At 45.3% G+C, this 25067-nt stretch overlaps 1 protein-coding gene across 5 annotated transcripts; it reads right to left on the bottom strand.

Annotated features, from left to right (window-relative positions):
- LOC129706795 (amiloride-sensitive sodium channel subunit gamma-like) lies at window positions 1–25067 on the bottom strand. Of its 5 annotated transcripts, none has more exons than XM_055651286.1 (13): window positions 24935–25067; window positions 22213–22543; window positions 19429–19735; window positions 18782–18978; window positions 17845–17948; window positions 16332–16540; window positions 14202–14300; window positions 13855–13972; window positions 10745–10823; window positions 8929–8986; window positions 3828–3889; window positions 1263–1338; window positions 1–560 (listed from the first exon to the last, which is right to left on the bottom strand). In XM_055651286.1, the coding sequence occupies exons 2-13, from the start codon at window positions 22530–22532 to the stop codon at window positions 132–134; spliced, it is 2058 nt and encodes a 685-aa protein (XP_055507261.1). In that variant the 5' UTR covers window positions 22533–22543; window positions 24935–25067; the 3' UTR covers window positions 1–131. The 5 variants fall into 5 exon arrangements, with proteins under 5 accessions (XP_055507261.1, XP_055507260.1, XP_055507262.1 ...); XM_055651285.1 differs by lacking the exon at window positions 24935–25067 and adding an exon at window positions 23442–23759; XM_055651287.1 differs by lacking the exon at window positions 24935–25067 and adding an exon at window positions 23442–23759 and having other exon boundaries at window positions 22213–22537.

Below are 25067 nucleotides of genomic sequence, written 5' to 3'. Positions count from 1 at the left end.
GACTTGAAATAGCGTTTATTCCTGATAAGATCACAAAAATGAGAAAACATCGTAGTTTCTGGCATTTGGTCTGAGTTACTGGGTTATTCTAGTTTGCTAACAATGAATTGGCTTGTACATCCTGCATTGATTCACTTCTCCCCCTCAATGTCCTGTTGTGTTACTGGGCTGCTGACGTCCTCAGACACCCATGCGATGCTGGACACCACAGCCGGAGTGTCTATGAGGAAATCTTTGTGTATCCTCAGCGTTTCATAGGTAGGGGGCAGCATGTCCGGGGCGTGAGCGCGAGCGCGAGGAAGCTGGAGCGCAGCGTTGAAGGTCGGTGGGTCTTCGTCGTTAAGGAAGACTGGAGACCCATGATCTGTGCTGCCGTCTGCAGGGGGCTCCCCCTCTTCTGTCTCCCTCCACCACCACTTGCGTGCCGTCCGCACCCCTTTCCGTGCCACGATCAGGAACATGTCGATGAAGAACACCTCTATGATCTCGATAATGCAAACAACGGAGCAGCTCATCCAGAGGCTCAGTTGCCCCCCAAAGTTTGACAGTAAGGTGACAATCTAGAACAAGACAGGTAGAGAGAGGCATTAGCACGTCCAGGATCCCTACACATGAAGTGAACTCCAAACAGGACTTGGTGCCAGACACTGGCCTGAATCCTGCACCCTACTGTCCTTTGTGACATTGCCTGCCTACTGCCCGTGCTGTTTCTTTTTCGATTTCATGACTCACTAAATGAGTTTTGTTTTTTATCAAATTATAGTAAATAACACAGGGTTTTTTTGAATGGCCACTTACTACAAGTGAACTGTATCAGTGAATGTGGAATTTAGACAGGACATTAACAGGCGACTGTAGTTATGTGTCTTTCTCAACGATCCACTGTGAGGCTTGCTGCCCAGGGAGACCACATGATAACACGAGGTACATACAAATGGCACGGTCTAACCTACTTTATGAATGGAGCTTGCTTGGCCCCAGCCAAGTGATGTTTTGATGTTAATGAGCAGGTTCGCCTTGAATAATTAAGCTGTCTAAGTCCTAGCAAATACTAATTATTCATTGTTGAGAACTGAGGGGGAACGAAGGGGGGGCAGGAGGATGAGGGAATCCAGAGGGTGGGGGCACCAAGATCAAAGGGGAACCTAGTGGTGTGGGGGGGCGAGAACAAGGGGGGGGGGGGGGTTGGGTAGGGGGGGGGGGGGGGGGGGGGGGGGTGCTTGCCTACACCCATGTAATGTCATAGAAAACCTCAAACTTACATTATTTTCAGCTGTCTCGGTAATGTTCCTCAGATTGAGACTTCTGTAGAAGATGGCCAGGCTGGCTAGCTCATCCCTGTTGAATGGAAATGAGATCATGAAACCAGCAATGTCTGTGTACTTTGTTGCAAATAAGGCTATGAAACATACTGCATTGAATGAGCTAACAATATACATAACCCTAAACTTAAATCCAAAAATCTCTACAATATTTCCGCTGGCATGGAATCTCAGCAAATGATTTGTGTTCCTATTGTACACACAAAATACTGGAGTAACTCAGCAGGACATGCAGCACCTCTGGAGAGAAGGAATGGGTGAGGTTTCGGGTCGACATTGTCGTTGGAGAAGTGTTCGCTCTCGTTGGAGAGAGGTGAAAGCATTGGTAGACACAAAATGTTGGAGTAACTCAGTGGGGCAGGCAGCATCTCTTCAATCTGAAGAAGGATCTCGAACTGAAATGTCATCCATTCCTTCTCTCCAGAAATTCCGCCTGTCCCGCTGAGTTACTCCAGTATTTGTGTTTATCTTCGGTGTGAACCAGCAACTGCAGTTCCTTCCTATACATGAGTTCCTATGTGATTTTTATAACCTCAGTGTGTAACAAACCACGTAACAGCCAATGAAGTAGATTTGAAATTTGTTTAATAGCTGCACTGCAGATGTACAATCTCATTCAAAAACATTACACGGATTCACAATGGATCAGATTCCTCCCTATTCTTCCCCATAGAAACATAGAAACATAGAAATTAGGTGCAGGAGTAGGCCATTCGGCCCTTCGAGCCTGCACCGCCATTCAATATGATCATGGGCTGATCATCCAACTCAGTATCCCGTACCTGCCTTCTCTCTCCATACCCCCTGATCCCCTGAGCCACAAGGGCCACATCTAACTCCCTCTTAAATATAGCCAATGAACTGGCCTCAACTACCCTCTGTGGCAGAGAGTTCCAGAGATTCACCACTCTCTGCGTGAAAAAAGTTCTTCTCATCTCGGTTTTAAAGGATTTCCCCTTTATCCTTAAGCTGCAACCCCTTGTCCTGGACTTCCCTAACATCGGGAACAATCTTCCTGCATCTAGCCTGTCCAACCCCTTAAGAATTTTGTAAGTTTCTATAAGATCCCCTCTCAATCTTCTAAATTCTAGAGAGTATAAACCAAGTCTATCCAGTCTTTCTTCATAAGACAGTCCTGACATCCCAGGAATCAGTCTGGTGAACCGTCTCTGCACTCCCTCTATGGCAATAATGTCCTTCCTCAGATTTGGAGACCAAAACTATACGCAATACTCCAGGTGTGGTCTCACCAAGACCCTGTACAACTGCAGTAGAACCTCTCTGCTCCTATACTCAAATCCTTTTGCAATGAAAGCTAACATACCATTCGCTTTCTTTACTGAGATCCATACAGAATCCTGATCGACCAAACCAATTTTTGCACTATTTGTGTCTCTTATCTTTCTTGTCATGTGGCTATTAATCTCAAGGGTCAAGAGTGTTTTATTGTCATATGTTCCAGATAGAACAATAAAGTTCTTACTTGCAGCAGCACAACAGAATATGTAAACATAGTATGCTGTAATCAATATAATAGAGAAAAAAGTTCAGTGTGTATGAATACACATATTCACAAGCGCGCACACACACACACACACACACACACACACACACACACACACACACACACACACACACACACACACACACACACACACACACACACACACACACACAACACACACACACACACACACACACACACACACACACACACCCTGGACGTCTTTGGAGTGTGGGAGGAAGCCGGAGGATCCAGAGAAAACCCACGCGGTCACAGGGAGAACATACAAACTCCATACAAACAGCACCTGTAGCAAGGATCACTCTGATGTTGTAAGGCAGCAACTCTACCTCCATGCCACTGTGTGCCCTGATCTCTTAGATAACAAGAGTTCTGCTGCCTGGTGCGTGAGTATAATCTTGGGAAAGTGGAACTGTTCACACATAATTACTATCTGGGCTCTCATAGGGTCTTTATCTGAGGCAATTCCTGGAGTTAAGAATGACTTGCTTGCGCTCCAGTTCTCCAGAGATACTGATGAATCCAACGAGACCTGCAGACAATGGGCTGGTGCCAAGGTTGAACTGTTTGGAATAGAAGTCATAGCGACTTATGGCAAAGTAGATTCTTAATTGAGAAATTCTATAAGGTCTCCTTCCAATGGACACTGTTTGCTCCCCTGCCCTCTTTTGTTTTTAACTCCTGGGTAATTGGCCGACAGCTAGAATTTGCAAATGTGATTATTCACAAGTTTCTGGTCCTGCTCTTTCCATTGGTTCTATATTTAATTGTAACACAGCCCTCAATTGCTTATAAAGCTGATTTGTTTTTCGTCCTGGGAGATGTGGTGGTCACCGATCCTAGAACCCCTTTGAATTTGTGGTCAATTAGTTCCTGAATCTCCTAGTTGTTCTTATCAAATGTACCTCAGAGGGATCTCACCTTTATGAAGCAAATCCCATATCAATAGGAAATTAGCAGGCTATCAAAACATAAATTACCTTTTCAGTGTCTTATTTCCATTAAGCCCATTTTCCCAGTTCAGTAGATGAAGGATCCACTCCTATTAAGGAAGGACAATGGTATGAGAAAATTCCATCATACAACATGCATCAAAGATCTTGATGGATAAGACTAAATCTTTCTTTCCATTGATCGGTTGACTGGCTCTCCTCCCTCTATACTGTCGAGTAAGGGCCGTGCCAACTTAATTCATTTGCAAATTCACTGAAAAAAAAAATAATTCACAAAATTGTGTCCTGGAAAATACACAAGAGCAGGTTTGTCTGTGTTAATATGCACCTGGGAATGTGCAAATAGCAGTGGATCAGCAACTCTGTGTTAATGTGTCTGGGTGTGGCTGACTTGATTAACCATGCAGGTACCCATTTTCCAACTCTATCTTTAGTGGTTGTTCGTCATTGCAGACTTTAGTCTTTAGACTTCAGCGATACAGAACGGAAACAGGCCCTTTGGCCCACCGGGTCCGCGCTGGACAACGATCATCCCGTCCACTACACACTCGGGACAATTTGGTCTGAAGAAGGGTTTCGGTCTGAAACGTTGCCTATTCGCTTCGCTCCATAGATGCTGCTGCACCCGCTGAGTTTCTCCAGCACTTTTGTCTACCTGGGCCAATTTACAATTTTACTGAAACCAAGTAACGTCTTTGGAGTGTGGGTGAAAACTGGAGCACCCAGAGAAAGCCCACGCGGTCTCAGGGAGAACATTCACACAGCACCCGTAATCGGGATCGAACCCGGGTCTCTGGTGCAACCGCTGCTTCACTGTGCCATCATCTTTAATTGTACTTGAATATCCTTATGCAATACTCGGATTTTGCACTATAAGCTTATTCCATGCTGCTGTTTGCACTCGTCATGGTATTTATTGTTTATTTTTTATTACTGTATGTTTATTGTTTGCTTTGGTGATCTTCATAAGAACAAGGAATTTGATTACATCCCATTTTATATGAGAATAAACTGACCCAATCTCATCTGATCTACATGCACTTGTGAATGAGTGCACCATTGCATTTCTACGCACAACATGTCTGCCCACCAAGTTTACCCCTTCAAGCAGGCGTGATGACCTCTACGTATTATAATAATAATAATAATAACTTTATTTATAAAGCACTTTTAGGCAACATCAGTTACCACAAAGTGCTGTACAGTGGAAATCAACAAAAAGTTATCACAAAACTAAAACCATTAAAACGACAGGACTATAAAAACAGTAAAAAATTAAAAGACATTAAAAGCACTAAAACAGGAACAAAGTCTCAGCCAGTGTCGAAAGCCATTGAATAAAAATGCGTTTTTAGGGAGGATTTAAAGATGGACAGTGAAGGGGCCTGTCTGATCTGCAGCGGCAAGGTGTTCCAAAGTGCCGGTGCAGCAACAGAAAAGGCTCTATCCCCTCTGAGCTTCCGCTTAGACCTTGGTACCTCAAGGAGCAGCTGATCCGCTGACCTGAGGCACCGGGTAGGAGCATATAGGTGGAGCAGCTCAGAGAGGTAAGGCGGGGCGAGGCCATTCAAAGATTTAAAAACAAATAAAAGAATTTTAAAATGAACTCGAAAGTGCACTGGAAGCCAGTGAAGGGAGGCCAAAATTGGGGTAATGTGCTCCCTCTTTCGAGTTCCGGTTAAAAGGCGAGCGGCAGCATTTTGGACCAACTGGAGACGCGCCAACGAAGCTCGCGAGACTCCAGTGTAGAGCGCATTACAGTAATCCAGCCGAGATGTAATAAAGGCATGGATTACTGTTTCAAAATGCTGCCGCTCCAGAATAGGCTTCACCTTTGCCAGCTTCCTTAGGTGAAAGAAGCTGGACTTAACCACTGCGCCTATTTGCTTATCTAATTTAAAATCACTGTCCATCATAAAACCCAGGTTTAAAACTGTTGGCTTTTCAAACACTGCAAGTGGACCCAAGTCAACAGAGGGAGGTTCACGGCAGCCATTAGGGCCGAACAAAATCACTTCCGTCTTTTTTTTGTTAAGTCCCAGAAAGTTTAAGGCCATCCAGGACTTAATGTCCTCAAGACAAGACAGAAGTGATTTTAGGGAATAATTATCTTCTTTCCTGAGTGGCATATACAACTGACTATCATCCGCGTAAAAGTGAAAGGAGATGCCATGCCTTCTTAAAATTGAGCCCAGTGGAAGTAGATAAAGGGAGAAAAGCAGGGGGCCTAAAATTGAGCCCTGTGGAACCCCATATGCCAAGGGAGCAGAGGAGGATTCAAGGCCACCAAGGCTTACACGCATGGTTCTATCTGCCAGATAGGACCTGAACCATCCCAGGGCACTGCCACAGATGCCCACTTGTTGCTGTAATCGGGAAATTAATATTCCATGGTCCACAGTGTCGAAGGCGGCAGATAGGTCCAGCAAGACAAGAACCACATAATTACCGGAGTCGTTTGCCAGGAGGATGTCATTAGAGACCCTTAGCAAAGCCGACTCTGTGCTATGCATAGCCTTGAAACCAGACTGAAAGACCTCCCGGATGTTGTGCTCATCCAGGAAGAGTTTCAGCTGGGCATAAACTACTTTCTCCATGATTTTCGAGATAAATGGCAGCTTTGAGATTGGCCTAAAATTGGCCAGGACAGTCTGGTCCAGGCCTGGTTTCTTGAGTAATGGCTGCACTACAGCATGTTTAAATTTTATGGGGACAACCCCGGAAGACAAGCTACTGTTTATGATGGCAAGGACCGAATGCCCTATGCTCGGGAAGACCTCTTTAAAAAGAAGAGGAGGGACAGCATCACATGGGGAACCCGATGGCTTGATATGGGTAACCACATCCTCTAGACCCGACAGCGTCAGGGGAGCAAACTTATCAAATGCCACCCGGCAAGGGGCCAGAACAGGTGGGTCTGAGGCAGGAGCTGAGATAAGAGCCCTAATAGAAACAACCTTGTTTATAAAGAAGTGCAGGAAGTCGTTGCACAATTCGGGCGATGCTTCCAGGCAGACAGGCTGTGGGGCGTTTAAAACAGAATCAATAGTTTTGAATAACGCACGTGGATCGTGGCGCTTAGACACTATTATATTAGAGAGATAATATCTTTTTGCCTCTTTAACAGTATTTTGGTAGTTTCGCCAGCTGTCCTTTAGGATTTGCGATGAAACCTCTAGCCTGTCCTTCTTCCACATTCGCTCAGCTCTGCGACACTCCCGTCGAGCTGTACGAGTTGCGTCACAGAACCAGGGCTCGGGTTTAGCTCTGGCCTGCAAAGTTTTTAATGGGGCCACAGAGTCGAGAATAGTTCTACAGGAAGAGTGGAACCAAGAACTAATCTCCTCCGTACCGATGGAAACTGACGCAGAGGGGGCACAGAGCTGATTGAAGGCGGTAGAGAACTGGCCAGCAGTACAGGGGTTAATGGTCCGACAGCGCCGGGCAGACGCAACAGGTCTAACTGCAGCACTGGAGAAACCAACATCAAATATTACCGGCATGTGATCAGAAAACATACTGTCACAGACCTCCAAGTTTAACACAGGCAAACCATAAGATAATACAAGGTCCAATGTATGTCCCTGTTCGTGTGTGGGACCAGACACACACTGTGCAAAATTAAAAGAATCAATAAGATTTAAAAAGTCCTTCGTCAACGGTTTATCGGGACAGCACACGTGAATATTAAAGTCCCCAACCAAGAGGATACGGTCATAGTTGGGTATAATCCCAGCTAGAAACTCAGAAAAGTCACTCACAAAGTCCTTATGGTATTTGGGGGGTCTGTAGATGACACCACACAGCACCGTGCCAGGGCGACCCACCTCAACCAAAGTAGCTTCAAAGCTGGAAAAAGTTGATAACGTAGTGCACTGTTTGCATTTAAAATTGCTTTTAAAAACGACTGCAGTTCCACCACCACGGCCCGACATCCGCGGCGTGTTGAAATAGGAGCAGCCCGCCGGTAGAAGTTCAACAAAAGTGCTGGATTCACCAGGACCGATCCAAGTCTCTGTCACCCAGAGGAAGTCCAGGTCTCGGGAGAGGAAGAAATCCCTCAAGATAAAAGTTTTATTAGCCAGCGATCTGGCATTCACCAGGCCAACCCGGGAAGGGGATGGACTCTTTAGGTCTGCAGAACTGGAAGCCCGGGGCAGTGTCCGCAGGTTCCGGGTGTTCACCCCGCGATGGCGAGGCCGAGGGGAGCAGGGGGAGCGGAAAAGGTCCCGCTGCAGCCTCAGATCGTATCCGAGAGGGTGGGGGGGGGGGGAAGGGGGGAGAAAAAGGAACAGCCTGAAGCAGCCGGTTCACCTGGTGGCTGCCCCCCTCCCCTCCAAGGCGGCGCGTCGGGCCACTTCTCCGGGCCGCAGCAGGTAGGCAGCGCTCTGCATCTTCCGGGAGGGGATGGTCCGGTGGCAGCTGAGAAGCGCCAGGCAAGAGACCTCGTAAAAGCGGGCTCACCTGGTGGCTGCCCCCCTCCCCTCCGAGGCGGCGCGTCGGGCCCGTACTCCGGGCCGCAGCAGGTAGGCAGCGCTCTGCATCTTCCGGGAGGGGATGGTCCGGTAGCAGCTGAGGAGCGCCGGGCAGCAGATCCCGTAGAAGCGAGCTCACCTGGTGGCTGCCCCCCTCCCCTCCGAGGCAGCGCGTCGGGCCAGTTCTCCGGGTCGTGGCAGGCAGGCAGCGCAGGCAGCGCTCTGTGCCCTCTGGAGGTTGAGGAACCCCGGGCTGGAGACCCCGAAAACGAAGTCCACAGAGAAGTCGCCGACAAGGGAGCCGCTGACGGCTGCGCCCGGGCGCATCCAGCCTAAAACTCACCAGACGACCGCTGCGCTTTCCACGGCGTCGGCGACGCTTCCTTCGAGGCCAGGCCCAGTCCAGGTGGGTCGGGGCTCCGGATAAAAACGGGGGCAAGGCGCTATGTTCATATTCATGGTGGACAAACGTACCGACATTATGCCGAAGGTCTAAAAGGGAATGACGGTCGTACACCAGCAGAGACTTCAGCTGTATAGTGCAAAAGAAAAACACCAAACACAGACAGAGCGACAGACGAGCAGCCACACACACCGGCGCCATCTTGAACCCATTATGACGTATCAGATATCTCCTGGATGATGCTACTCACCTCAGATGGTGTTGAGGGCCACTGTGCAATACTGAGTGTCATTGTCCATTCCTTGGAACTGTGGCGAAAGAATTCAAATCCACAGGTCAATGTCCGATTTATTAACGCATAAACATAGCGAAAATTGAAAAATTAGGCATTGGTTACAATGGGACCAACATTGATTAGATTGTGGTTACTGGGGAATTACATTTACCCCCTTATAATGGCCCACAATGTTTCCTATGTCATGCCAGAAGAATCAGCATTAATGGGATACAACATCTAGAGCATCCAGAGTTTGGACATTTGTTCGAGGGTGGTTGAAACAGACTGAACATTAAAATGAAATGAAAACCCCATTCAGTGGGATTGGTTCTTGGGTTGCAGACCTGTGTTCTAGAATGACCAGCGCTAACCAGATTTAGTCCCAGAGGAGTCAGTGTTGCTTGGGCAGCTCATCCAACGGGATGCCATGTCCACAGGGATGGACAAAGACTTGACAATAGGTCTAGGGGGGTTGGCACTGATCAACTCAAGACTGCAAAGTTTGAACAAATAACTGGGATTCTTGCTTGTACCACCAGCTCCATCACAAATATAAATGAATTGGACATCAACAACAGCCTTGAAGTAGGAAGCTTACTGGATGCGACTGGAAAAAAAGACCAAACAGGGCTGGAAAAGGTTGGAAGGAGAAGGATTAGAAGGGGTCTATAAGCAGTTGTTTTATATGAAACACATTGACAAAATGCTCAAGGATTGTATTTTGACTGTAACAAATGCTGAGCAAAAGACAAGTACATTTATATAATAGTATTCTAAACATAGACCTACCATCGACAGAGGTACTTAGAGAAGAGTGGGAACGGGAATTAATGATAAAAATTACGAAGGTTAAATGGGAAAAATACCTGATATATATTCACAAATGTTCAATTAATGTAAGACATAATCTAATACAATTTAAAATTGTACATAGATTATATTATTCAAAAACAAGATTGAACAAATTTTATCCAAATATATCCGCCACTTGTGATAAATGTCTAGCCCAAAAGGCAACTATAACACACTCCTTAGTTTCCTGCATAAAACTTTATAGATTTTGGAAGGATATTTTTGAAATACTTACAAAATTATTCAAGACAAGAATGGAACCTAATACTGAAATGATTATATTTGGTGTAATGGAAGATGGGAATAAATTGAACGCGTCTCAAAATCTATTCCTTAATTATGGTTTAATAATAGCAAAAAAATTAATACTTAAATTTTGGAAGGGTACATCAATACCAACGCTTAAAATGTGGATTGCAAGTATGTTGGACACCGCTCATCTTGAGGAAATGCGATTCCTCCTAATGGATAAATCAGACCAATTCATAACGAGTTGGTCTCCATTCGTCGTTTTTTTGGAATCATATGGTGCAACACAATTGTAAAAAATAACTGTTTCAGGACTGGACGAGGGTTGGTCAAGACTATAAATAATGATCTCCTTTTCTTTTCACTATTTTCTCTCTCAACTTTCTTCATTTACTCGTTTTCTTTCTTCACACACTATATATTTCACATTTTTCTATCCTTTACTATCTAACTTCTTTTTCTTATTCTCATCTTTTTTCAATGTAACAAAAAAAAAGAAGTTGTACATAAAATGTATTATGAAAATATATATTAGGCACTTTGGTGCCATATGACTGTGCTTACTTCTAATAAAATAAAATATAAAAAAAAAAAAAAAAAAAAGACAAGTACAAATGGTGGGAAATCCTTTTCATTCGTTGAGGTATCTTGATGGAGTAAACAGGATTATCAGGTCTGAGGAACTTACTGACAGGCAGGTGGGCAAATCTTCTGGCAAGCCAGTTTCTCTTGAATAAATTGGTTGCGCAGTCTATAATAGCAGGAAACTGTAGGAAAACAAAAACATATCTGAGTTGTTGTTATCCGTAGGGTTTGGACAGTACCTTGATTTGTAGCTGTTTTAATTTCACCTTGTGTCAGTTTTGTGTTCATGTAACTGATATTCTATTCTGGAACCATTCCTTCGGAACTGACGTGGTTCACTGTCGGTGACCCCTACAATGTGAATGATTTATACTGCATTGAATATCTATCATGGTCATCTGAGATAACATAGAATGATGTGTTGTCACTCTTGGTTTTAAAAGTCATTTATGATTGAAACATTTCCAGAATTGTCAATGATGGCACCTTTTTGCTGAGAACATAGTCTTAGTTTAGTTTATTATTGTCACGTGTACCGAGGTACAGCGAAAAGCATTTTGTTGTGTGCTATCCAGTCAACGAAAAGACTATACATGATTACAATCAAGCCATCCGCATTGTACAGATGCAGGATAAAGGGTATATCATTTAGTGCAAGATAAGGTCCGATTAAAGATAGTTCAAAGGTCTTAAGTGAGCTGGATGGATGGTCAGGACCACACTCGAGCTGGTAAGAAGAGAGTTCAGTTGTTTGATAACAGCTGAGAAGAAACAGTCCCTGAATCTGGAGATTTGCGTTTTCAAATTTTTGTACCATTTTTCCTGATGGGAGAGGGGCAAGTGGATGTGAAAACCTCTTCATGGCTTGTTTGCTCATCATGCTGATACATGCATCTATATCAGTTATAACATTGATTCAATGGTTCCAAATGTTCACTGGTAACCAAAAGATGACTATTGGTAACCAAAGTATTCTGATGAATGTGGAAAATAAGAAATATGTACTGAATAAGAAAATGAAATTTCATAGAATTATTGTTGACTTCTATATTAACTTGAACACTTACAACCCGGTTTGATGAAGTTTGTCGGTGAGCAAAATATTCTTGTGAAATGGTTTGTTTTTCTGCACAGTTTTCACCTCTTCCCCCTAGCATCACATTTGGCTTTGTGAGAAAAACTTCTAATACAATAAGAACCATCTAAAGGGTCTGTCCCACTTAGGCGATTGTTTCGGTGACTGCCCCTACAACAAGCTACGAAAACCTACCACCTAGTTGACATCAAGCTATGGCAAGCTACCGACAACCGGCAACCCATTAGGACGTCCACCTACGACCACACATATGACAACCTATGACCACACAGGCGACAACCTACGACAACCAAAGTCAACCTATGTCCACCCGCGACAAGCTACAATAGGCAACGACTCTGTCGGCGACAACTGAAGCCATTTCAGTCGCCGATACCTGTCGCCGGTTGATGTAGGTTGACATAGGTAGTCGCCAATGGTAATGTCCTTCTTGATGAATCAGATGCTGGTCCTCTGGGGGTTTCCAAATCACCAAGTAGTGCTTTATCAGATTACACTTAACACGCAAACACATATACAGGTAACAGCATATTCAGGTCTTAATAATACATTATCCTATGCACCATTTTTTAAATCAACAGCAACTAACTAACAGAATTTGTTGATTTCATATGCAATTCCTTGTGCTTGCTTCCTAATTTGTCCATAACTGCATGATTGTTAAGTAAAATTGATGAGTTTCTCTTGACTATCTTTATAAGGAAAATGTATTTTGTTAAGTATGTCTTGCATTTTTGACATTGCAACCAATGCACCATGCCTATGAATACCCTTTGATATATTTTTCAGGCTTTGGAGCACTAGTGATGACCTCTACTTTTTCTTTCACTGGTCATCGGCTATTGACATTAACTTTGAGTTTAGCAGTGGTTGGTGTTAATAGAATATGACTGAACGTTTGCGAGTAAGTACACTGACTTGTTGTCAAACAATCTCTTCAGCATTCTTGGATGTCATTTCCATTGACACAGCAGTTTAAAAAGCAAGTTTGAATGTCGAGTTTTGCATGATCGAAAGCTTTGAAAGAATTGGTTCATTTGACAGTTGACAGCCAAACCAATCAAGACGGCAGCAACATTGCGATGAAAAGATACAAACTTTAACAAAACAATGTACTCATTAGAAACACATGGAGCTCCAGATGCTGGATTCTTGAACAAAACACAAAGTGCTGGAGTAACTCAGTGGCTCAGCAGCATCTGTGGAGGGAATGGATAGGCAATGTTTTGGTTCCTGACACAATACGTCACCTGACTACTCCCACGACAGATGAATGAATGAATTGATATTTTATTGTCACGTGACAAGTCACAGTGAAATTCTTTGCTTGCATACCCAAGATATGCAATTAGTCGCCACAATCTACCTGGCGTGCACAATCAAATAAGATCAAATAGGACAAGTTGTCCTACAACTTTAGGCTGTGCATACCATATGCAAGAAGAAGAATTGTTCTGCCCCCCACCATCACTGTGTCCCCCCCCACACACCAAACCCCCCACTGTTCTTCCCCCTCCCTCACGGCGTTCCCCCCATGCTGAGTCCTCCTTTGTTCCTTCCCCCATCAGGCAGATGCTGCCTCAACCGCTGGGTTACTCCAGCATTAGTGCTTTGCTCAATTTATTCGTGAGTTGCCCCATTTTGCTTTGTCTCCTTGTCCCATACCCCACTTACATCTATTTCTGTCAGATTTGGATGAAAGTAATTTAATTTTCTGTGCATCATCTTTGACCACTATGTCTTTCACCTTATGCATTTAGTCCAGTCTCAGTCAGGGGTAACTTTATTTTTAATACTCACACATCACAATGTTTTGGGCTCTATTTACTTATTTATATTTTAAAATTTGCTGCCCATGGCGGCCACATACTCACTATGATTCTGTTACATTGTTTCAAGAAGCATGTGTTGGACGCAGCCCAAACCATCACACAAACCAACCTCCCTTGCATTGACTCCATTTACACCTCACGCTGCCTCAGCAAGGCAGCATACCAGCATAATCAAGGACAAGTTGCACCCTGGCCACTCCTCTGCTCCCCCACCGGGAAAAAGGTATGGCTATCTCTAAACTAAACTAAACTAAAGATATTTATCAGTAGCAAGTGCGAACTCACTCCAGCCTGGGTACTTTGTATAGTCGCAGTACTCCGCTTCTGCAGGCAGCGGCTTCTCATAGTGGGCACACCCACAGCATCGAACCATTTCCATCTGAAAGCATGAGTGCAGACACATCTGTGTGGACAAAGGGAATTAGCTGGGTTAATCTGCTCTTGCTTTCCAATATAAATTTGCAATGGAGACACGATGCAAATGCTGGAATCTTGAGCAAAACAAAGAAGACTGCTGTAGGAACTCGGTGGGTTAGGCACGACTGTTGAGAGAAATTGACAGAATGTTTCAACCTAGGATGTTTCTTCAGAAACTAAAGAATCTTATTCTTAAGGTTGCATTAATGCCTTACCTGCAAAGAGTAGGCTTTGTTGTAGAGGTTTGCCACAGGCACGTTGAGTCCGTCTGTTGTACAGCCACTGTATGGACTACTCAGCCTCTGCAATACAGTCTGAAACGCCAACAAGGAGTATTAGTTGAAAGGCAAGGAAATGCAATAGCAAGAGTCTGCAGAAAGCTCAACGGCGAGTGACAGACAAGGACCCCACACCCCCCAAAAAAAGCCTTGCAATCAGTGAAGATTTTGTTTTGTTTTGTGTATCCCGTGCACTGTTTTCACATCACCAGGTATTTAAAACTCTATTCTGCGTTTGCACACGGAATGAAGCAACTGTTGAGGTGACATGGCGCCACGGAGGTGACCATAGAGGACGGGCAGAGTTAGTGGACAGGTTGGTGTGTCGGTCGGTGATGGCACTGACTGATGGATGAGGATGGACATGTGGAGGTGAGGATGCCGCTGCCGAGGGAAGGAACAAAGGTGGACCCAGCATGGGGGGACTGCCATTGGGGGAGGGGGGGGACGGGGGGGGACGGGGGGAAGAACAAAGGGGACCTGGCATGGAGGAGGGGCGGGTTTGTAACTTTGTAAGCGCCCTTTATCAGTGACTATTTGCATACCTTGGGTATGCAAGCAAAGGATTTCACTGTGACTTGTCACGTGTGACTATAACGTATTCAATTCAATTCAACTAAGTTATCAACATAAAATCATCGTGCAACAGATCTGAATTTGACTTGTCACCTTCCCCATATCTCAACCTCACCCATCCAGCTACCTCATCCTCACTTCCACCCATTGATCATCTCCCACCTTCTTGAAAACTCATCCAGGCAACATTTCCCCACTTCTCTAGGGTAGACGCAAAATGCTGGAGAAACTCAGCGGGTGAGGCAGCATCTATGGAGAGAAGGAATTGGCAACGTTTCGGGTCGAGACCCTTCTTCAGATGCATCCATATAAATATTACCTTAGGCACCATTTTTCCTCCGTCTCCCCACTTCTCTACCTACGTTCAGAACATGGGAACAAGTATGGGCTATTTAACCCCTCGAGTTTGTCCTGTCAATCATTCCAACCAGTGGTCTGTGATCCAACTCAAATATGCCTCCGTGTCCTCCATGTCCTCCATGTCCTCCATGTTCCCAAGTTACAGCGATTAATAAAAATCTATCAACTTTAGATGTAAAATATACAACTGATGTAGTCAGCTGCCACTTGAGTTACCATTATGCTCTGCATGTACAAATGTATCTCAATTGTCCATCTCAATTTTTTTAGGCTAAAGCCCCTTAGTTCTAGGCTCGCAAATGGACAGAAATAGCTTTAGCTATCCACCTTTCTGAATTCTGTTTAATTTCTTGAAAACTTTAATTAGATACTCCCAAATTATTTAAATAATGCAGAATATAGTTGTGTTCTTTAATAACATGACATTACCTAAGGTAATATTTATATGCATTCTCAACATGGTGCTTAGAAATGCGCACAATACTCCCACTACAATATCATACAGCTACAGTCTAACTTCAAATCCCTGGTGCGGCAGGCATGAATGACAATAACCTTCATATCCCTGAACATCCATTACCTATAGCTTCTCATCATTATGAATGTACTGTATTCTATTTCAGATCCAACATAAAGCACATCACATTTACATGTATTGAAGACTACCTGTTATAGTTTGCCCTTTTGCTGCCTCTGTTACTATCTCTGTGGCCACAATGCACACAATGGATCTCACCACTGTATTCCAGCAAACTTCAGTTCACAATTATCACAATAACTCATAACCTCACCTAATTACTTTATACCTCCAACCATCCATCTCCCAAAGCATCTCCTTGTCTCTTGCGCCTGTCTCAATCTGCAAAGCCATTGAGCGATGACCACTGGTATTTATTGCTTCATTTTTCTCCCTTTGTGTTCTCTTCTTAATTTTAATAAATATTTTTTTTCCAACTTGCACCATTGTGGTATTGTCAGTTCCCTAAAGAATCCTTGGCCTGGTGACTACAAGGCCTTCCCTTTTCCTTGCTGATATTTTTAGCCACTCTGCAAAATTGACCTTGTTGAACACTACTGTTTGGTAATGGTATATTGAACCTCAGTTAACAGCTGTTGTGTTACGTTTAATACCCTCTGTCTAGCTATGGATGGAGAATTTCCCATTGGGAGGAGTACCAAGTCAAGCCCAATGGCCGTGTGTGTTGCAGTCTGAATCTCGATCCCCACATCTTCAATGAAGGGCTCCTCATTCTGATCATGAACGACAATTTTAGCACCCATTGAGGTGGCGAGATATGGATTGTACTCATTCTTGTTAATGTGCAGAGTCATCTTCAGGCCTGTGAAATAGCAGAAGAGGAAAGTCATCTTTGAGTAGGTCACAGAGCACTCTACTCAGTTATGTTGTAGGCAGTAATGGCAGCAACCAAATATTTGCATAGGAAGATTGACATTGGAAGGTTGGAAGATTGACATTCCAGCCCCTACAATACACTCTCTCTCTCACTATACTCGGGATGTCAACCTGGATGATGGGTTAAGATCTCTGTTGGACATGAACCCATGGACTTCTGAATCATGGATGTGGTATGGGTGGTTGATTTCTCATCAGAACCCAATGAAGGAAGAGTCAGATTAAAATTAGGGGGATGCTGAAGACCAGAGGACAGAAGCAGAGCACGAGATTAGCTGTAGTAATATTATAGAGAGTGATGCACTCAGCAGATCAGGCAACATGTGTGGAGGTAATGGATGGGTGACATTTCAAGTTGAGACACTTCTTCAATCTACACGGTCCAGACCTGAAGAGTTGCTGATCCATTCCCTCCACAGATGCTGCCTGAGCGGCTGAGCTAATCCTGCTCTTTGTGTTTTGCTCAAGATTCCAGCATCTGCAGTCCTTTGCACCTCAATTTATTGAGCATTTGGATGCTGCCTGGATTTTACGCTGGATCCAAGTGCAGGTAGGAGCTTCTCCTGCTCCTATTTTCTTTGCAAAGCACAATGTGATAATCTGAAGAAGGTGTAATGTCTCATCCCGAGGAACCACATTAAAGTATAAACCCACCCAGGTATCCAGCGTGATGGATGAACTCCATCCAAGAAACCAGGGAAAGGACTCTTCTCCATCGAAAGGGGCAAATATCACCTGGGGGATCCAGAGTAGTGCGGAAAAGTTATTAAAGTCCTCCAGTAAAGTTTAAATCCCAATTGGAAGACCATTGTAAAGAGTAAGCTTCACCCAAGCGGTTTGAAGATCAAAATGCTGTAGTGGGCCAATGAAATGTTTAGAATCACAACTACAGCATAGAAACAGGTCCTCCATCAGTGGCGACCATCAGTAACCATTTATACTAATTCCATCTACAAAATAAGTTGAAGGCAAGTTGTCTTTGGGTTTTAGACACATGGAACTTCAGATGCTGGGTTACAAAATAAAGACACAAAGTACTGGAGTAACTCAGCTGGTCGGGTAGCATCTCAAGGACAACGTAGATAGACACCATTTTAGGTCTGCACTGAAGAATGGCCCCAATTCGAAACGTCGCCTATCCATATCCTCCAGAAATGCTGCCTAACCAGCTGAGTTACTCCAGCTCTATGTGTCTGTCTTTGACCTTTCAGAATGCTGCCCTCACTTTACCATTTTCACTGCCTCCGCTGTTGGTCCGCAGAGCACTGCTGCCTTCTCCGCTGTTGAATGTGAAGCAGTTTCCGTGCAGGGGATGATGCATCAGGCGAAAGTTCCTGAGATAGGGAGACACAGCTGATCACTGCACCGGACTAAGTGAGACCGCTGAAACTACAATATTTCAGGAGGAACCATAGGTAGGGCCAACTGGTCAGATAAGGTTGATTATCCGAAAGATTCACATTGGGATATCGGCCTTGGAATATTCTCTTTACAAAATGTGCAGCTACCCCAAAGGTGCAATAGATTGATAGGATACCTAATTGGAGTGTCTGGGTTGGTAATGTAATTTGTTGGTGTTAATAAAGTGAGTTTATTTCCTCTGCAGAAGATGCTGGTTTTCACAGAAAGACACAAAATGTTGGAGTAACTCCGCGGGTCAAGCAGCATCTCTGAAGAACATGGTTGGGTGACGTTTTGGGACCCTTGTGACAGATTTTGGGGGGGGGGGAGGAGAAAGCTGGAAAAGAGCAGAGGCTGGGCAAGGCATAGCAGGTAATAGGTTGACAGGGGGTTTTTGATAGGCAAAGAGGGTTTTGATTGGCAGATGGTTGAAACAAAGGGCGAAGATCAAAACAGAATGTGTGAGATAGGATTGAAAAGTTGCGAATAGTGAAGCAAGAGGAAGGAATTTAGGCGGAGGGGAAGGGAAGAAATAGGTGGGCCACAGGAAGGAGGAGGCAGGGTTTACTCTGGTAGGTACTCCACCTGATAGCACATCTTCCTCTCTCCCTCTCTCTCTCTGCCTCACACCTTTATGGACATTCTGGACCGATGCTAACCCATAAAGCAACATTTCCCACAGATGTGCATTTCTTGATTAGTTACAGTTGAGTATATATATGTATTATATTAAGTGTATTCACACATTGCACCAGTTTGTATTGACCTTGAATCACAGCGCTGTCCCTGGAATGAGCAGGACAATATGAGGTCATGGGCGGAGTAACCCATCTGCACTTTGGTTTGTTCGGGCACCTGCGCCATGATGTTGAGGTAGTGGAGCCGATACCACTCCTGGATGGCGGTCGTGCCCGAGTTGAACGTGTAGATGTCGCAGGTGGACTCGTCGTGTTTCTTCTCGCACTGTCACAGAGAGGGAAACGACAGATAAGTCGCCCCTCGCTCGGGGGACTTGTAATACAACCGCCAGAGACCCGGGTTCGATCCTGACCTCGGCTGCTATTATCTGTTTGTGCTATTATCTGTGTGACCGCCTGTATTTCCTCCGGGTGTTCCGGTTTCCACCCACATCCCAACGACTGGCTGGTTTGTAGGTTAATTCGTCTCTGTAAATTGTCTCTAGTGTTGTAGGGAGTGGGTGAGAATGGAGGATAACATAGATCTAGTGTGAACGGGTGGGTGGTCGATGTGGACTCAGTGGGCCGAAGGGTCTGACACCATGCTGTATCTCTAAACCAAACTAAACTACAGCTGAATCTCCAAGATGTTCTCACCGGCTCCCGGCACCCAAAGTAGACCCAGTGTATATCCCGGTCTCCACTCACCCATCAGCGTCTGAGTGGTCAAACTCACCAGCTTGAAGCCGATTGTTTTGGCTCGGTTCAGAGTGCGGATCCCCGGGACGGATCGGGTTCTGAATGTCCCGTTGTATCTGCGGTGACTCTTGGTGACCAGGTCGGACAGGATGGTGTAACCCGGACTAACTTCTATCCGCAGCAGCGGGATGGTGCGGAACAACCCGGTCTCTGGCCCCTCGGCGGCGTCTCGCCGAGCTCGGGCCAGCCTGCTATCGGGGCTGTTCGAGGAGCGGTAAAGTTCCTTGATGGCGATCAGAGTCTCCCGGTCCAGTTGCTCAAGGAGATGTCTCGTTTCATTGTATCTGCAGAGAGACAGGAGCAAAACTACGGGAAGTGGCAATAGTTATACTGTGATCTGCGCGTGTATTGAAGAGTTTAAGATACAGCGCGGAAACAGATCCTTCGGCCCACCGAGTCAGCGCCGACAGCGATTATCCCGTGCACTAACCTACACACAATGGGGCCATTTTTTTTCAACAATATACTTTCAGTTTGCCCAATCAATTTTGACGTGGTGCCAGTTCCTGCGTGTGTGATGTGTTCGCTCAACTATTAAAAAGTCACTCTTTAAGCTGCATGAGAATGTTCCCGGATTCTGTGTGTGCGGGTGTGTGTGTATAATGGGGTGGGGGTCGAGACTGGAAATGGACACCGTCTCCGGGACGACCACAGCCAGGCTATTCGGGAGAGGGGGGGGGGGGGGTAAGCTATCTCACAATGACCATAGAAACAAGGAACTGCAGATGCTAGTTTACCAAGGAAATGCACACAACACTGGAGTAACTCGGCCGATGAGGCAGCATCGCTGGAGAACATGGATAGGTAATGTTTCGGGTCGAACTTCAGTCGCCTATCCATGTTCTCCAGCGACGCTGCCTGAAAGCCCTGTCCCACGGTACGAGTTCATTCCAAGAGCTCTGCCGAGTTTGCCCTGATCCGAAGTCGGAGATTTACGGTAATGGCCACTCGTCGGTACTCGGGGCTCTCGCGGACATTTTTCAGCATGTTGAAAAATATTCACGAGTCTTCCCGTTTACCTGCCGTTAGCGAGTCTTCCCGAGTACCTGCCGTTGCCACTGAGAGACGTACCCGAGCTCCGACGTACCCGCTACGTTCATTCTCCGTGCTTACCACGAGTTTGATTTTTTTTAAACTCGGGAGAGCTCTTGGAATGAACTCGTACCGTGGTGCAGGGCTATTACACGCTGAGTTATTCCGTGTCATTTCTCAGTGCCTGTACGTTGGCGAAGCCTGCGGTGCACTGACATTTTGACGTTCAAGTTCAAGTAAAGGCAGATAAAATCTGGTGTGCAATTAGATGACCTCCCCAAAGCAGTAGTGAGCAGCGAAATGTGAGACGCGCAATATCATGGAATAATCCCGAGGCGTGGAAACAGAGTGACCCTGAGGTCCATGGACAATACAGTGCGGGCATATGTGAGGTTACGGAAGCCTTCGAACCCATTGAGAATGCCCTTTAATTAGCCCGGGTTCAGAGAAACAGTCTCCAGTAAATCCAAGTTGATAAACTATAGCATTTATTTTTTCGTGAAATTTACTGAAAATTAATTTTGCGCGTGGTGCGATGGTTGACGTCACTTCAGTATTTGTGTTCACTGGGAAGTCACAGCTCGGGAGAATAAAAAGCCCAGCAAGATTTTGTTGATCGGCCAAGGCACCAGAATGTTTGGCCCCTTAGATAGGTCTAGAACAGTCCGTGGCCTGTTTTATAGATGACCAATGGAGTTAGCCAGTATTTTGGTTAACATTTATCCGACAACCAATGTAACTGAGACATATTACTAGATGTGTGTAGGAAGGAACTGCAGATGCTGGTTTATACTGAAGATTGACACAAAATGCTGGAGTAACTCAGTGGGTCAGGCAGCATCTCTGGAGGAAAGGGATGGGTGACGCTTTGGGTCGGAACCCTTCTTCAGACTGAAAGTAGAGGGGGAGTGGGGGACTGGACGTGGGAAAGGGCCAGGACAAATCAGAGCCCGTAATAGATGACCAACAAAGCTCAAATGTTCATAAGTGATTGGAGCAGAATTAGACCATTCGGCCCAGCAAGTCTACTCCGCCATTCGATCATGGCTGTTCTATCTTTCCCTCTGAACCCCATTCTTCTGCCTTCTCATCATAACCCCTGACACCTGTACTGATCAAGAATCTATTTATATCTGCCTTAAAAACATCCAGGGTTGAACCAATATTGCTTCAATGTCATTTAGAATCATAGAGCATAGAAAAGGTCCTTCGGCCCAATTTGCCAATGTCTACTGAGATGCCCCATCTACGCTAGCCGCGTCCTGCCGTATCCATCTAAACTTTTCCTATCTATGTACCTGTCCAAATGTAGTATACGTGTTGCTGTTGTACCTGCATCACAATTTTCGCCAGGTAACTTAACTGCGTAGGAAGGAACTGCAGATACTGGTTTAAACCGAAGATAGACACAAAATGATGGAGTAACTCAGCGGGACAGGCAGCATCTCTGGAGAGAAGGGAAGGGAACCGATTTCTTCTCTCCGGTGATGCTGCCCGTCCCGCTGAAGTACTCCAGCATTTGTTGAATCTATCCCCAGGCTGCTTATTCTATAAACCCACCACCCACTGTGATCTTCTGGTATCTTACTATGTAGTTGCCTGGTATTGCAATTTAAACAGTAACTCCACTTCAATAGCGACTACTTTGGCTTTGGGAGATCCTGCTGAGGAACAATATGGGATTTATTTTGTACTGAGCGTGTCCGTGTGTTAGTCATGAGGAACTAACCTGTATGGGTTCATGTTGCAGATGGTGACGGCGGGGAAGGTCATCTCCTGGAACTGGACGGTGATGGTGACGGAAGCAGTGTAGTAGGAGGCGATGAGGAGAGCGCACTGCCAAATAATGATACCCACCGCACCAAAGGTCAGCACCAGCCAGATGAGCCGGCGAAGTCGGCCTTTAGACACCACAATCCTGCGGCAACCGTGGGTGTTAGTATTGAAACAGTACCAGCGTACCAGCTCGGAGATGCTTTCTGCTTGTGGCCCCGTCACTGGCAACTTCTCCTTGATCTTCTCCTTCAATCGTTTTGTCCCCGATTCCATGACGACTAAACCTTGGCACGGGAAGAGGTTCTTAACTGAACTTTCTCGGACTTATCAACAGTCCCCACTCCTCTACTGATCCATGTCTTCTATCTTCCCTTCTCTTCTTCAACTGTCGCGCATTCTCTTCCTTCACCAAACATCTCCCCTTCACATCTCCCTTCTCTCTACAACTTCCTCGGCCCATCTCATTTTTCTCCCACCATCCTCACCTCCCTTTCTGCTTTCTACACCCTCCGTATCGAAACTCCTCGACCCCCCCCCCTCCCCCTCCCCGGCTTTCCACGCGCACAATGTTGTGCCCCCCACTGTAACCTCGTTTATTTGGCCAGGCAGGAAAGGGGAGGGCGAGAGTCGAAACGTTCCTTTTTAATATTACCGCGAGTAAAATCGGGTGAGGCGTAAAACGGGCTCTAGACTTTGACAAAAGCCTGTCGCCCCCCGCGGTACACTTGGAGAATAAATAACTGGGCAAGATTACAAACATGGCCAGAAACGGAGGGACCCATCAGGAAGAATGAAAAACAGGGGGTGGGATCTCATTATGTTTCTATATATAAATACGAATTAAATTTCGAATCGGAATTGTTCAATTGCCAAAAATGTTGGTAGTTTCAGAAGTGTGTTTTTTCACCTTGACCTTCGTCATTTAAGAAAAAAAAACAGCAGACTCTCCAGTTAAATCATTAGCTTCCGGTGTTTTACAAAAGTTTTCTAGATACTCCATGTCCTCCTAGCGATCACTTACATTTTTTGTTTCACAAAATAAAAATCAACCAAATGATGAACAAGTTAGTAATGATTTTTTCACTAATAACTTCGGGTTATTCACTCCCCCCACTTCTCGTTTAATATTATTTTAGTATAGATTACTTTCGGTCATTTCCTGTATTAAATAGTTCAACCTACCTGTGTGGGGAGCGAGGGTCACCGAGTTAAGAAAGGGGGTGATGCCTGGGAAGTGGGGCAACTGAGCGTTGGATCTCAGTGTGAGTGCTTTCGATTCTCCGCTCCGATTGCCGGACTCACACCCTGGGGAAGCTCCTTCGTCCACTCCCTAGTCTACTGGGTAACTGCTTTATATCTACGGGCTGACTGAGCCATCGATCAAGGAAATCGAGAGATGAAAGAAAGGATATGCAGATAGTTAAGAGGCGTGGACAACACTTGCAAGGCTAGAAGTTACTGCTTGTCCATATCTATTGATAGTAATTGATGGTAAAACCGAGGGACTTAACAACAAAGATCCTATTGATCCGTCTGAAGAAGGGTTTCGGCCCGAAACGTTGCCTATTTCCTTCGCTCCATAGATGCTGCTGCACCCGCTGAGTTTCTCCAGCTTTTCTGTGTAACCTTCGATTCTCCAGCATCTGCAGTTCCCTCTTAAACACAAAGATCCTATAGTTCCGCTGAGTTACTCCAGCTCCGCTATAGGATCTTTGCTTAACAGGTTGTACCTGTTTTCTTTATTGGTTCTTGGGCCCATTCGTAAGCAGCGCTAGATCTACGCCGAGTTTACACGGGCATGGCTAAATTCACTGACAGCAGCCACTGGAAAGACGTGCCCATTATGGCCCGAACATAATGTCAGTGTCCAGCGTTAGGCTGGCATCCCTCCTCGTTCGCTGTAGGTCAGTGGGCGACCAAAGTGACGGGGTATCAACGGTGGTACGGAGAGTAACCATCCATCGTGTTGCCGGAGTGAATTTCAGGAACAACGACTCATATACATCTTGGATACAAGTGAGGGGAGCTTTGATGGGTAGATGGATGGACAAAAGCCAGAGATGAAAAGACAAAAAGTGTGAGATGATGGAAATGGCGCGAAATGTGAAGCCAGTGTGAGAAATATTGGTGGGAGTGGACGGGGAGAGAAATTGTATGAACTGGACATTGTTCAGCACATTTAATTCTTTAATTTTAGACAACTAACTTACAAATAACCTCCCCCCATCTTTTCCATGTGCCCCACCCGATGCGCCCCCTCTCTGCATTTCCCCTTCTATCTATATTCCTTCCTCTGACCACACATTCGCGTTTTATCTATCCTTAGCTCCTTATCTCTCACTTTTCATATCTAGCCTTTGTACAACCATCTGCTCGCCCGTATTGACCTATCACTTGCCAAACCTTGTCAACCTCTCTTCCAGCTTTCTCCCCTCTACTACAATCAATCTTAAGGAGCGTCCTGAATCGAAACGTTGCCCATCCATATTTTACCGAGATGCTGCCTGACCCGCTGAGTTACTCCAACACTGTTGGAACTCACACCGATTTTAACACACATCTCCCAATCAATACATTATACAACGTGCATCGGAAACCATCATAGGTTATCTAAAGACGAAGCATAATACATTAAGATAATAATAATGTTCATTTAATACAACGTGACAACTAACTTATTATCCTATCCCATTGATTCACGAGGACGTCCTTTCCGTGATGTGACCTCGGTTGACAAGACCACGGCAGAACAAGCCCAGTGCTGATGTGAAGAAGGGTCTCGACCCGAAACGTCACCCATTCATTCTC

The sequence above is a fragment of the Leucoraja erinacea genome, chromosome 20, assembly GCF_028641065.1.
Source record: "Leucoraja erinacea ecotype New England chromosome 20, Leri_hhj_1, whole genome shotgun sequence".
Taxonomy (NCBI): domain Eukaryota; kingdom Metazoa; phylum Chordata; class Chondrichthyes; order Rajiformes; family Rajidae; genus Leucoraja; species Leucoraja erinaceus.
Note: the sequence above shows the minus strand (reverse complement) of the source record. Positions and strands in the feature narration are given on the sequence as shown.

What these genes read in the sequence shown, in the direction of transcription:
- LOC129706795 (XM_055651286.1), bottom strand. Translation starts at nt 22,532, where the DNA reads ATGGAATCGGGGACAAAACGATTGAAGGAGAAGATCAAGGAGAAGTTG. An exon ending in GGAAATAAGACACTGAAAAG is followed by an intron (nt 1,339 to 3,827) that starts GTAATTTATGTT and finishes TCCATTCAACAG; the next exon opens with GGATGAGCTAGCCAGCCTGG. An exon ending in CCGAGACAGCTGAAAATAAT is followed by an intron (nt 561 to 1,262) that starts GTAAGTTTGAGG and finishes GTCTTGTTCTAG; the next exon opens with ATTGTCACCTTACTGTCAAA.